The sequence below is a fragment of the Larus michahellis genome, chromosome 2 (assembly GCF_964199755.1).
Source record: "Larus michahellis chromosome 2, bLarMic1.1, whole genome shotgun sequence".
In the NCBI taxonomy this organism is placed as follows: domain Eukaryota; kingdom Metazoa; phylum Chordata; class Aves; order Charadriiformes; family Laridae; genus Larus; species Larus michahellis.
Genome location: NC_133897.1, coordinates 129,688,629 through 129,702,681, shown reverse-complemented (window position 1 = coordinate 129,702,681; position 14,053 = coordinate 129,688,629). Strand labels below are relative to the sequence as shown.

The window sequence follows — 14,053 nt, the reverse complement described above, 5'->3', positions numbered from 1 at the left end:
GTTTATTGCATTTATATTGCTATCTTATATGGTTATCAAGCTGGGGGAAGCTCACTGCCAGGAAGAGACACTTTGCTTCTGTGATCTAGAAACCCCATTATCGTCTGGAAACTCTGACAGATGCGGAGCTTGTTGTCACTGGTAGAGCACAAACTGTCAGCACTGGATCCGTGATGGTCTTGTTGATGTTGGCACACTTATTGCAGTGCTTGCTTAGTACAGGCGTAGTACGGTAATGGGCTGGTTGTGTAGACTGAGGACAAGTCAGCATGACTAGTACCACCTCCTGAGAATAAAGGCCCAGTTTCTCAGCCCCCACATCTGGGAGTCTGAGGGGATTCTTATCTCGGGTGGTTTCTCAAAGAGAAGGAGAATGTTCAGCCACGTGGTTGGAAGCAGAAGCTGAAACCTTTTTTTTTCTTTTTTTAATATTTTTTTTTCCTCAAGCTCCTCTGGTAGTCTCAGATGTTGCCAGAGTAATGTTTGCTTTGCTACTTTGGCTACGTTGTAGGTCCCTCCATAAAACATTTCTGTTCAATAATTTTTGGCCTGCTGTCAAAATTTCTCAGAGGATTGGAAACATCAGCTTTTAAAGATAGAATATATTAACTTGCTTCTTAAGCTGCAAGGAACATAAAAAACCAAAAATGTACTCCTTTTGGGCAAGATTTTCCTTCGCAATTTTTCAGTATTTTTCTGCAAACAATATAGATGCTACAATTTCTTAATATCACTAATCACAGGAGTTTTTACAAAGGAAAGAAGGTAATGAATTTGCTATATAATTACTTTGATACTGAGTTTGATATACTTCAGAAGACATGAATACTGCTCTGGTTAAGAACAGATATGCAAAACGAGAACTGGTCTACTTTTAATATATTGTTTTCCATGCTTCCATAGACTTTACCCAGTGTAATTACTCTGTTTTGCGGTTCACTAACCACTGAAATGGAATAGATCATAGTCATGTTCTGTACTTGTAAAAGAACAACAAATAAATACCTTTTAAAAGGAGTTGAATTTATTCTTTTTAAAAAACATGGGGTTTGTCCATATTCTGGCCCTTCCTCAGGCTGAATTCCAACACAGTAATGTATTTTTTTTTTCTTTGATGTAATTCAGGTTAAATTTACATGAAGAATTTTAAGAAAGGAAACATAGCCAAAGAAACAGGGAGAAGCTCATGTGTACCTGCTTTAATTCTTCATTATACTGAAGGCTTCTTAAGCGATTTTGGGCAGATTGCGTAGGGGGCCATATGCTCTGCTCTTGAGTGCTTCCCTCAGCTGTTGCAATGCATATTTAGAAAGTGATTGGCATATGGTTTGGAGCTTCTACCATAGGTGCTCAGGCTCTGTGCAAAGTCAATAAAGAGTGGGACGGACTGTGAAGAGTGGTTCTGAGGGCCTCCAGGAGACATCTTCCTCTTCCCATGATATTTGAAAGACCTGGGAAACTTCTGTAGTGTGATTAAATCCTTCATCTCACTAATGTGGGACAAATTAGTCATTTGATAGAAAAAGACAAGAGAGTACAGACAAGATCATGAACTGCGAACTGCACAGTAGATGCCTCCGATATTTGCAAATCCTGGGTTCTGCTTCCCACTGTAAGGATGTTCATACATCCTTATTCACTTATTCAAGTGTTATTTAATGCAGAAGGCATGGACATCTAGGAAGAGAGAGCAGAGCTCAGGACGCATCCTCAAGAGGACGTACCCCTTGTTTGATTAAAGGCTCAGCTTTTTGCAGATTCCCCTCTGGTGCCATTCTTTTCTTTGTAGTTGTCTAACTTCTTGTGTATATGGTATTTCTTTTTGCTCCTCAGGCAAGTTCCCAAGTAGTTGAACACCCTTCTGTGCAGGAGAACCTAGGCTCCAAATGTCCCATTTCCTGGGAATCTGCCAGATTCTTTGGCAAAAAGCACCGATGTCCTCCCTTGCCTTCCTGCTATAACATTTCGATCTTAACTCAGTGTTACCAGTGTGTGTTAAGTAAGCATGGGCTGAGCACATGTAAGAAGCTGGACCCTTCACAGGCACGTTCCCCTACCACAGTATCACAGTATATACCATTTCAGACCAGACTAACTGTAGCTGGCATCATCTCCAAGGAACTGAATAGATGCCCAAGGAATCCTAGTGAATGAAAACTTACTGCTTTACGTTTAATAGCCAGTTTACTTATTTTCTGTTCAATTCTTGTCGTTTTTGTATAACCAGACTTAAAAATTGGGATCCAATCAAAATTGTTCTAAAATTATTTTCCCCAGATTTATTATGTCTTAGCAGCTGTTGAAGTGTTATATACAAAAGTCTTAAATATGATATGTTCCTTCTTTTAGCTACAGAAATGATGTGTGTAAACATTGAACTTCATATCAAGAGAGTTTTGTACATACAGCTGTAGCATGGTATAGTTTAACTGATACAAAATACGCTTTTCTGTTATGCGTTTATCACACTGTGCTGAAGCACAAATGGAAAATGGTGTCCAATTGGAGAGGATTTCAGTTTTACCTTATATTAAAGTATTTTCTTTTGAACGTTACGCTTAGCGACATGGAAACGCAACATTAAAGTAGTCCTAGTAGAATTCAGAGCTATTTTTATTTTCAAAGAAAACATAATGTTAAAAGTAGTCCTTGTAGAATTTTGAGCTATTTTTGTTTACAAAGATCTACAGATTATGATAAAATACAGCGGAAGAGAACTCTATAAGACCCGTTACTCTGCTAATAGCACTTTTTCTGCCTGCCATGCTGAGGCATGTCTGTATGGCTCAGTGCAATGTTATATAGGCACGCACAAGCCAGCTCTGATTGAGCTATCTTAGGTACCGAAAGCAGAATATCCACATTAACACAGTACTCTGCCCTGGCTAATTAGACATTGATAGCCCCAGAGGTTAATTTCTATATTCATGATTAATATTTAATGGGCTATGAGCAGTTTAGTAAAACTTATTTCTAAACATAATTAATATTGCATGCAGCAACAGCAACAGAGTAATACAATTTACATTAAATACTTCCACTGTAATTTCTGCTGATTGTATCTCTTCACTTCTCTTTAGGGGCCCTGAATGTAGATCATGCCTTAATGCAACTCGGCATAGTTTAAATGAACTGTAATACAGAAAATTCTATTCTGTCTTAATTAATCAGATAGCTTTATCCTATAGTTAAAGGAACTGTAACGAAATTATATGGCTAATAAATATTTCTGTCAGTCATTTTATTTTACCCTGCAGGTATAGGTTCTTGGATCAAAATGATTATACACAGAGCGCTGTAGTCAAAAGGTGTAAGATGCGTAAGGTGGTAGCGTATTCTTGTACTAGAGATCCTATGAATTGACAAGTTCACTTTTTGCTAATAAAGTGTCATATTGTGGACTTCAGATAGATTCTCAAATTGATTGTTCCTTCATGGTAGCTCTTTTCGGCAAAAATAAGTGAAATGCTACTATTTTTAACTCATAACATTTTATACCCACGTTGTGGTGATTTTGGTTTAGCTCGGGTGTAGTTTGTATGTAATAGGGTTTGGAAAAGCAGAGCAATTGGCCCAGAGGACTTGTTATGGTTTTCTTGTAATTATTTTGATGGGGAAAATTAGGTTAGACACTGACTGGAAAAGGCAGAGGGAAATGGCTATAATGCATGGAGACATTTTACCCATGGCATAAATTTAGTAGCTTCAAAAATGGATTTAGGCAAGAGAAATTGCTCATCTGTCCATTGTTTTGTGTTTAGGAGCTGTGCTAGACAATTAGCAGGTATCAGCCTCTCTAATTCCAATGGCTGCCAGACTCTTGTGATGATTCTCATAGACTGAGGATCTGTCCTGATAAGACTGTCCACTCTCTAAGGAGAGAAGAGATGTAACAACAGATTAACTTGTCCATGTAATTGACATCACACAGGGCTGTAAATGATATTGAATATATACATCATAGAAACATGGAGCTGGAAAGTAGTTCAAGACATCTTTAATTTACTCCTTGGCTGAGGCAGACCAAATGCACTTAAATTATCTTAGTAATGTTGGGGGTGTATGTTTCAGAACTCAGGCCAGCCAGCTTCACATCCCTGTTCCCTGAAACATTCCCCCGTACGCTGGTCCTTTCCTACAGCCGTCCCTGTACTCACAAATCTTTCACAGTCCCCATGAAATATCCATCTCTGGATATTTGCCGATGGCTTTTCCTTTTCTACAAAATTACGGTCAGGTTATAACTCAGACATTATCTGAATCTAGCTTAGGATATAAAATCTTTTAGTTTCACTCAGCACACTAGGTCTTGGTCTTGGTCAAGGAGTGAAGCACACAACTATACAAGAAAAATCTATCCGTCATCTTGTAGTGTGAAAGCACATTGAATCGCTTCTGCATTAGGCCTTGCGTTACCGTCTGATAGCTTTCTCTTGGCCAAGCAAGTGTGAGCTCTTCCGGAGAGTGCTCGGGTTCACAGTAGTGCTGAGTACGCCCTTTGCGTTCCTGGGGTCTGCGCAGTCCCCTTATGTGATGCAGGCATTATTTTACAGCATCGTTCTCAATTGTACGCACTGTGCTTCACAGTGTAGTCTATTTTCTCTTGCCAAGACTAGTTTGCCACCAGTATAAACCTATCTAACTTCAAACTATTTCAGGTGTATTTCTACACCTCACTTCCCATGAATGTGCTGTAGATTTGTTCCAAAGCGGTTGCTTTTCTTCAGATTAGTCAAACCTGGGATATGTAGCTTCAGTGTTAATGAATGGTGATAATTCTCTAATGTAGCATGCTGTAACTCAAGAGAGAGGGTGGAGAAAGACAGACAACAAAAAATAAGGCAATTCAGAGATTCCAATTAGAATAATTTTACTTCTGAGACTTTAAAGTTTGGCTTGTAATAGGTTTTTTCTGGAGAAGCACAAAAGTGTCAGGGAAAAGAAAGTACAGCCAAGCCAAGAGTTTATCTGAGAGTCATCAATAGAAGAAAATGTCATTGAATCACTAAATAGTAATATGTGCACAGGTTTGTTAATTTGTGTAGATCCATACATGCGTGTTTAATTCATTTGCTCTCAAACAGGTTCTAAGCCTGGCTCCAAATGATGGCTTTGCCAAAGTACATTATGGCTTCATCCTGAAGGCAGAAAACAAGATAGCAGAAAGCATACCCTATCTAAAGGTATTTTTCTTTTCTCACCTACAGTAAATATTTTACCTGTAAAAAATAAAATTGGAATGTATAAAACATGTCAAGGTAGAAGCATACTAATCACAAATCACAGTTTCAGCTGTGTGTTGCAGTGATATTGCTATATATATTGCCGATGAGCTGGAACAAGTTTGTACATCGAAACTCATCAAGTGTTAAACTTCAAGTATTTGTTTTATTAGTGGTTAACCTAAGTACATAGCTGTGAGTCTCAAATTGTTTTGTGTTTGTCAGTAAGCTGCAAACTCAAGGTTCTTGAAAAATGCAGAGAGGGCTTGCATATGCTTTTGAGTGTTTGTGAAGAAACATCTCAAAATAAAACCTTAATCCAGCTTGCTTAAAGTGTTTGTGTGTCTGTACGTCAAGGGCAAGTGTCTATCCCTGAATACACCTCTGCCTTGGAAGGACTGAGGAGAGAGGCCATGGCATTTGGAAACTGATAACACGAGAAATGTCTTTTTACTGAAGGGGTGTATTCATTCAACCTAATTTCTGGGTTACCATGGTGGTTATATTTTATAGCCAATTTCGTACTCAGTCTCTTGCATAGAATTGGCAGCCTATTTACAGCAATCAAATGAACTCTTTTAGAAGTTAGAAGTCCTATTGAAATTTCTCTTATACTTTTTTTTTTTTTTTTAGGAAGGACTAGAGTCTGGTGACCCTGGCACAGATGATGGACGCTTTTATTTTCATCTGGGTGATGCCTTGCAGAGAATGGGAGACAAAGAGGTACGCATTTAACGTGTTCTTGCTTTAAAGCCTAAATCTCTGATGGACTGCAGAATCCAGAAAACCTTTTTAGCACAGGCTCGATGTTGAAAACATGGGTAGTCCTATTGCAATAACATCCCAGCACATGCGTGTAGAGGTAGAGATGAGCAACAGCAAAAAATCTGCCATTGATGTGACAATACAATCTCTTAGCATCCCTTGCCTTAGAACTAACCTAACCTTTTGAAGCTTGCACGGGGCAGTTTGAACAAAGGAACCAAACATCTTTCAAAAATTCAATGAAAGTGTTTCTAGAGTCTGTTTTATGCTCCTACCACTTAAAACAAAGATTTTAACTAGAGTTTAAAAAAAGAACATTTACTTGTATATCACTGTATAGAAGTTCCCTCATAGCTCCGATATAGCAGTGTTCTGTAAACCTCCCTTCTTTCCCAAAATGACCTTCCGCACCAATGAGTATGTGATAAAAGAAGACCATGAGAGGACTGAATGTGTGGGCTGAGTTATGGTATTTGTTCAGTAATTAAAGCAGCAAACAGCTCAGAAAAGCAGAGATTTGCGCAACAAATCTGTTGCGTGCCCAAGAAAAGCAAGCATGTGCAACTGAAAGCCATGAGAGTTTTCAATTTCTTAATTTAAAACCAAATTTAATGTAGAAGACAAATTTAAATTTGTAAATTCATACTGTTGCCATGGTAGGGGAGCAAAGGGCTTTTGTTGAAGACTGTTGTTAGTAATGGACATAAATTTAAAAACAAACAAAAAACAAACCAAAAAACCCTACTCAGGTTCCTGGATGGGAAATGTGTAAAGAATAAGAATAAAAAAAACCCACAGTGGAACTGATATTTTAAATGGTTGTCTACTAATAGGTCTGAAATATTGATACCTAAAATACTGTAAAGAATGCTGACCTCTTGAGTATCTTGGCCCAGTCGGTAGGCAGTTCTCCAATATGAACATACATACACGGCGTCTGCTTGTGCATGTGGTGTCTCTCTGTCTGACTCTGCCCTCTCAACAGAAAACCAAAAAGAAAATCCCTATATGCTTCTATGGGATATTCTGGGTTGAATGTTTGAGCCTAGGGTATCCCATTAAGATGTTTGACTGAAGATACCACATTGATGTAATCGACATACATCATCGCAATCCCCAGGTTAATTGTGTGTTAATGTTTACGGAGTTAATGGTCAAATCTTCTGTAGAAGAAGTTTTAATCGATGACAAATGAACTTGGCATAGAGGAGACTTTTAAATTTATCAGTGGAAAGTCCACTGTTAAGCTAAATTTTTCTCACTGACCTTCCTAGGCTTGCTGAACTTCAAGATTTAATCAAGGAAACAGATCAATATTTAAAGAACGTGTGAAATTGCTATCACTGAAGGTTTGTTGAAGGTAGATATTCATCTATTAGAGCTCAATTAGGAATTATGAATGTGGTCTCGGTAAGTGTTAGGGAAACAGTGTTGAGTATGCCCTTTCCAACTATAATTTGATAAAATGCCAAACTGACTTAAAAAAAGATAAATTAGAACTGTGGAAGGTATTATAGAACAAAGTGCCATTCACCTAGAACGTATACACTGAGTGCATCTCAAACACTTACTTTCCTGGAAAAGAAGTTTTGCTGTTGCAGCTGTCATGAATAGTTCAGTGGTCATTATTTAGTCTTTCCGCTGCCAAGATCTGCATGCAAAAAGAAAGGTTTCTTATGGAAATGCAGGACTGGAAAGGATGAGTGAGGCAACCTAACCCTACTCCACGCTACCAAAGGCAGCATCATAGCACAATTCTTCTAACAGATAAGGATTAACAGTATTATACGTCGTGATTATAGCTGATGTATCTTAAAGAGCAGCAACATTCATACTCGTCAGTCAGTGGCTGAAACAAGTAATTCATCCTCCTTATCATTTGGGCTAACTCCAGACATTGCAAATGAATGCAGGCAGTCAGCATGAACAATCTATTGATATCCTACTGCCCTTACAATTTACATCTTGGGGAACATACGTTATAAATCATAATGCTTCCATTTCAGAGACTTAACCAAGATAACATCAAAATTTATAGACATACTGTATATTACCCAAAGGGAAGACATAATTATTTTTTTTTTCGGACCCATACTCAATTTTACAAAACTTCTTTATGGAAAAAAGATAAAAGCTTATATGTGCTCTGCTGTTATTCTGCTCATCCACACTGTTTTTCTGTAGTTCAGACAAATATTGTAAGGCAACATTGTATTACGACCTTTCCTACATCAAGAGAGTTACGGAGATCAGAGAACCACATTTTTTTTAAAAGCTTGAAGAAAATTTACAGACTCTCAAAAAATATCCTATAGTTACAATATAGAGACTTATGTAAAAATTTGAAGACAAAACCATCCAAAGCCATTTCTTACCCTATATCTGAAATAAAAGATCTGTAAGATGACACCTGAAAATTTTTAGAAATAATCCATTACATGTGGAATTTCCAATTTTTGTTTTCTTGACTGACTGACTGCTAAGACCAAGTAAGTCTTAGTAAGTCACACACTGTTCTCATGGCTGATTTGTATCCAAAAAAGTCTTGGTTTTCCTTCTAGTTTACTGGCTTCAAGGTAAACGTAAATAATAAGCTGACATAAACTGGTCTCCTAGAGATGTGTTTATTTGATTGTATGTTTCGCTTTCCATTAGACCCCATACATAAAATGATTATTCTGTAGCTTAAGGGTTACTGGGTTACTACTGTGGGTCTGTCTCAGTAAGTCTTTTGGTTTAGCCTTCATGTCAAATGTGGGCAGATTAATGGACAGCTGTCATATGTTCATGAGTTAGAACAGGAGAAATGACTCTCTTTGAAAAACAAGTAACAATTAAAATAGTTAGGCATGCAGGGAAACTACTGTACCGGATTGCTACTGGGGACAGTGTTCATCTTTTCCAGATGTAATGGTTTAACCCAGCCTGCAACTAAGCACCACACAGCCGCTCACTCACTCTCCTCTCACCGCTGTGGGATGGGGGAGAGAATCAGAAGGGTAAAAGTGAGGAAACTCATGGGTTGAGATAAAGAGTTTAATAGGTAGAGCAAAAGCCCACACGCACAAGCAAAGCAAAAAAAACCAAGGAATTCATTCACTGCTTCCCATCATCAGGCAGGTGTTCAGCCATCCCCAGGAAAGCAGGGCTCCATCACACCTAATGGTAACTTGGGAAGACAACCACCGTAACTCCAAATGTCCCCCTCTTCCTCCTTCTTCCCCCAGTTTTTATTGCTGAGCATGACATCATACGGTATGGAATATCCCTTCGGTCAGTTGGTGTCAGCTGTCCCGGCTGGGTCTCCTCCCAACTTTTGGTGCGCCCCCAGCCTGCTTGCTTGGTGGGGTGGTATGAGAAGCAGAAAAGGCCTTGACTCTGTGTAAGCACTGCTCAGCAATAACGAAAACATCCCAGTTTTATCAACACTGTTTCCAGCACAAATCCAAAATATAGCCCCGTACTAGCTACTATGAAGAAAATTAACTCTACCCCAGGCAAAACCAGCACACCAGATTTTCCATACTCCTGATAGAAAGAGAAGTGGAGGGTTTGTTTTTTTGAGAACTTGGTGGTTTTATGTAGAGTGAGACAAGAATAAATATCGGGTTGGGTGAAGGAACGTGAAAACACGGTCCAAGTTTAGATGAGTGACGCTTAGGCGGCGGTGAACTGGACAGGTTGCAGGCTTGGTAGGGAGCAAATTTCAAGCTGTGTAGCTGGAGAAGGACTCTGTGCATGACTCCAAGTAAAGAGGTTTTTGGACCGTTTTCTGTTCAAGGCAGGGATTGCTGCCAGCTTCAGTCCCTCTGCTCTGGACTTCTTACCTCGTATCTCCCTACTTAGCTGTCCTGTCATATCCTTTTTTCTTCCATGTTGTCTAAAATATTGCAGCTATAGCAGCAATGCTGGACAGGAAGGAGGCAGCTATACGTTGCCTTCTCTGTGTATGGTTCATCACAGTGCTACTCATGCTGAATCCTTCTTTATGAGCATCTCATTGTCGTCTTTTGCCAGACCTTGTTTTGCTGCTGTGCAGGGTAAAGCAAATTGCGGAAAGGGAGAGTAAGACAAGCAAAGGTGTAGTATTAACCTCAGTAGGTTTCTACCATGTGGTCAGTTCTGGTGTGGGAACAAATATTTGAAGAAACTCAAGTGCATATATGCATTAGGTAATTAAGTAACAATTTAGATCCACAAAGTCAGTACTGTTTTCATCGTCACAGCATCTCCATTGGCAGCAGAAGGCAGTCATCTTTAATTCATAATTCATTCATAATTCTCAATAGAGAATTGAAGCATAGAGAAAACAAGGTTGACCAAGGTGACAAACAGTTGGATCTCCAGCGCCTAGATTACTGGCCGTATTTGGTGCGAATAGTTGTGAGAAGATTATCCTATTTTGCTAATGTTGATTAGACAGCCTTGGCCAACTGATCTATTTTGGAATGGTTAGTTAGGGTTTTTTGAGGTTGGTTTGTTTTGTGGGTGGTTTTCTTCCTTTTTTCCTTTTCTTTTTTTCCTTCTGTTACTACCTTACATTAGAAGAATAAACCTGGCATCCAAAGAGACAGTCTGTTACCTTATCAAAAAGGCATGTTACCTTTTTAAAGTGGGAGCTCAGCTGATATGAATTTTATTGTTAACAACTGCAATATTTTAGGCATACAGGTGGTACGAACTTGGATATCAGAGAGGTCACTTTGCATCAGTTTGGCAGCGGTCTCTCTACAATGTTAAGGGACTGAAAGCTCAGCCTTGGTGGACAGCAAGGGAAACTGGTTATACGGAACTGGTGAAGGTAAGGCAGTTTGTTTCTATATACTTGGATTTTATTTTTATTTTTTTAATAACAACTGTAATCTAAGGATTTAAGCAGAGAAAATGCCAGTCTACAAGGCCTGAATCACTGCCTGTGAGTACCAGACACCAATCTCGGACTGAGCACAAGATTTAACTAAGATACTATAAAATGAGCTCAGGCATTTTCAAAATTGAGAATGGCGACAGGATGGCTGAAATGATTAATAAATACAAAGTTTGCATGGTAGACAACCATAATGTCTCAAGTGCTAAAAGGACAGCAAACTTTGGTAATGTTTAGGACACCCATTGTGAATTTTTAATTAGTCAGGAAAGGCTGTGTCTTTATCCCTTGTGTAATACATGGTGATTTCTTTGGAAGCTTTTAATTGCGTAGGAGAAACAAGAGTAGATTCCCAGTGATGGATTTAACAAAAGATAAAAACATAAAATTTAACTTCTTTAAAGTTCTTTTTTTATTTAATGCAAGGCAAGTAGTCTGGTTATTATTCATAATAATAGTTTGTGTTTCCAAAATTGCGTCATTTTTATTATTTTAATTTTAATAATTTTAATTGTAATTCCTAGGGGGAAAATAAAAAAGGGGGGAAGAACCTTTTATTTCCTGTGTGTTTTAATTATTGGTATGTGGTTTAGCAAAATTATTCTGCACAAATAATTTAAAACCATAAATGTTTATTTGCAATAGACATAAACCTTCAGAGCACTTGTTTCATTATACTTAGGTACATAACATGTTAAAATACCTACTATGAAGCATGATTTTATTTAGAAAAAAAAAAAGAAATTTAAAAAGGAAGATTACTCCTTGTTATGCTTTTGATGGCAGCATAAATAATACTAGGAAATTGAGATTAAAGTGTGATTCTCAGTGTAATCTCAGTCACACCATAAAAGCAATTAGCTTTATGGACTAGCATTTGGGAAGATTTCAAATGTGTGTGTATTGAACTCATTCTTGAGGAACGCATAGGAATAGATACTCCCTGCCATAAAAGAGATGGAGAGGCGGAAAACTTGTTATCATACTTTTGCCAAACAAAAAAGAAAGAATATGTATTATTTTATTGGTGGTTTAAAGCTAACTGCAGTGATGTTTTGCAGTCTCTTGCACGTAAACAATTCAAATTCCTGAGTCACAGAAGGTAATGGTCCCTTCACCCTTGGTGTGAGGAGACAAGTCAGCTTTGAATTAATTCAGAAATAATTCAGTTTCCTGTTATAAAATGAGCAGTACTCCACCTTGAAAGGGATTTTTCCAGGTAGACCAGACGACATATAGAGGTCTTGGTTTGGATCAGCATCCTGCGTGGCTCCTAGAAGAGCCATTCATAAGACCGACAAGGGTAGAAGTTCACCCTTGACTTCCACAGCACAACTGCCTCTCTGAAATCCACTCATGCCTCTTCAATCCAGTCGTTTTGTGGTATATTGTTTTAGCTGGTTTATTAGCAATATGTCATTGAATCTGGACCAAATTTTGGCTGCTCATTTACTTACATAGGTATGATAATTTGGGGGTGGTAAGATTTTCGTTTTTCAGGATAACGTTTGCAATTGAAAGTATAAACCTAAAACACAAGTTAAATGCATAAAGAAAAATATTTGTATTGTTGCCTTTCCTTCATAACTCAAGAAAGTACTTGAAATTTTGAAAGAAAGCAGGCTTTATTCTAATAACATATGACACTGCAAGCAAAATTTGAAGTAGTGTTCTCCAGAAAGTGTCAAAAAAAATCATTGAATCTATGGGTTCTATTAATTTCTGAAATATTCCAACTACTCTACATGTTTTAGAGCAAAAAAAACAATCAGTAGTCATTCCTTACTGCTTCATCTCGTTACGTTCCTCTTACATCTGTGCAGGATGCGTGGGAAATGCTACCAAATCTCAATGGTAGAATTTGACATGGAAAATGCTGTATGAAGGGCAATGCACTGGAGGCCCTGACCCTCCCTCCCTGGTTCACCACTTGTTGTTAAATGTGAACAAGCTGTTTTCAATAACTGAGGGTTTATTTGTGGCTAACCAAGACAGTGCTAAAGCCAGACCAGCAGCTTTTTTGAGTTCATTCCACTAACCAGCACAGCTGTGGTCAGTAGCATCTGATAGCACAGACCTGGCTTGGTTTCGTTGTAAAGTGTCATTTGGTTTCTTGGGACTGGAGATGGAGGTGTGGATTTTGACAGTGCCTTGCTTTTTCCACAGAAAACCTGAAGAAAAAATTTGTCTTTTTTGGTGTTCCCTGTTTAGTAAATTCCTTCTAAGGGGCGTTCAGCTCACCTAACTGTAGCTATACAGACACGAGGCATATTGTCCTAGTTGACAGGTCAAAAAAGAGGTATTTCCAGAGGATGATTAATTTTCACTACATTAAATAACTATCTAAGGATGGCATGTGTCTTTCTGGTATTAACTTTCCTACTGCTTTACTAAAAAAAAGAAGCCTAGACAACTAATTTAGGCCTCATGTTTAACTGCCTGATGGGTGAGATCAAGACAATCTCATACTTTTTTTACTTCACTATTGCCTGCTTGCCTTTTAGTTTCTTTAAAAAAAAAAAAAAAAGACTGAGAATATCTCAATAGCACTTAACAGGACATGTATTATGGTGGTAAATCATGGTTAGTGCTACTGTGCCAAAAGGAAGTGGATCTTTGCATCTCTTTAGCTGCTGCCCGTTAATGCTTAAGTTTTTTGCGGTTTCCTTGAAAAAATTGGAAGGGGTGATTTAAGCCATTAAATTAGGAAGAGTGTGTCAAGTGACTTAGCTAGAAATGTTCTATTAATGTTTCTGATCTACAATATTTCAGGCCTTTGGGTCCGGAGATTCAAGAAATTCTTTCTTTCTTGTTTGAACTCTGCTGAAAGCAAACCTTACTTTTATCTTTGAAAACCTGTCCTCCTCCGTTGGGACAAATAGCTTTCCATGGACAGTCTTACTAAGTCATTGCGTCATTTTCTGGTACCTTTTGTAGAACCCCAGTATGGCATTTTTTTTCTTTCTGGTGCCTGTTTAAAAAAAATATTGAGAGGTACAATGCCATTGGATACTAGAGACTTTTCATCAGTCTGAAACTAATACATAGTTGATGACCTTTGGAGCACTGTGTCCAGTTCTGGGCTCCCTGATTCAAGAAGGACAGGCAACTTCTGGAGAGGGTACAGCAAAGGGCTACCAAGATGACTGGGGGACTAGAACATCTCTCTTATGAAGAAAGACTGAGGGATTTGGGTCTT

The 14,053-nt window shown here is 38.3% G+C and overlaps 1 protein-coding gene across 25 annotated transcripts in view; it reads left to right on the top strand.

Annotated features, from left to right (window-relative positions):
* Positions 1 to 14,053, top strand: part of ASPH (aspartate beta-hydroxylase) — a 120,792-nt gene that overhangs the window by 86,680 nt on the left and 20,059 nt on the right. For all 25 annotated transcript variants that reach the window (XM_074577099.1, XM_074577101.1, XM_074577100.1 and 22 more), the window contains 3 exons: positions 5,085 to 5,183; positions 5,856 to 5,945; positions 10,651 to 10,788. In XM_074577099.1, the coding sequence (XP_074433200.1) occupies positions 5,085 to 5,183; positions 5,856 to 5,945; positions 10,651 to 10,788 (327 nt within the window). The remainder of the gene's footprint in view (positions 1 to 5,084; positions 5,184 to 5,855; positions 5,946 to 10,650; positions 10,789 to 14,053) is intronic.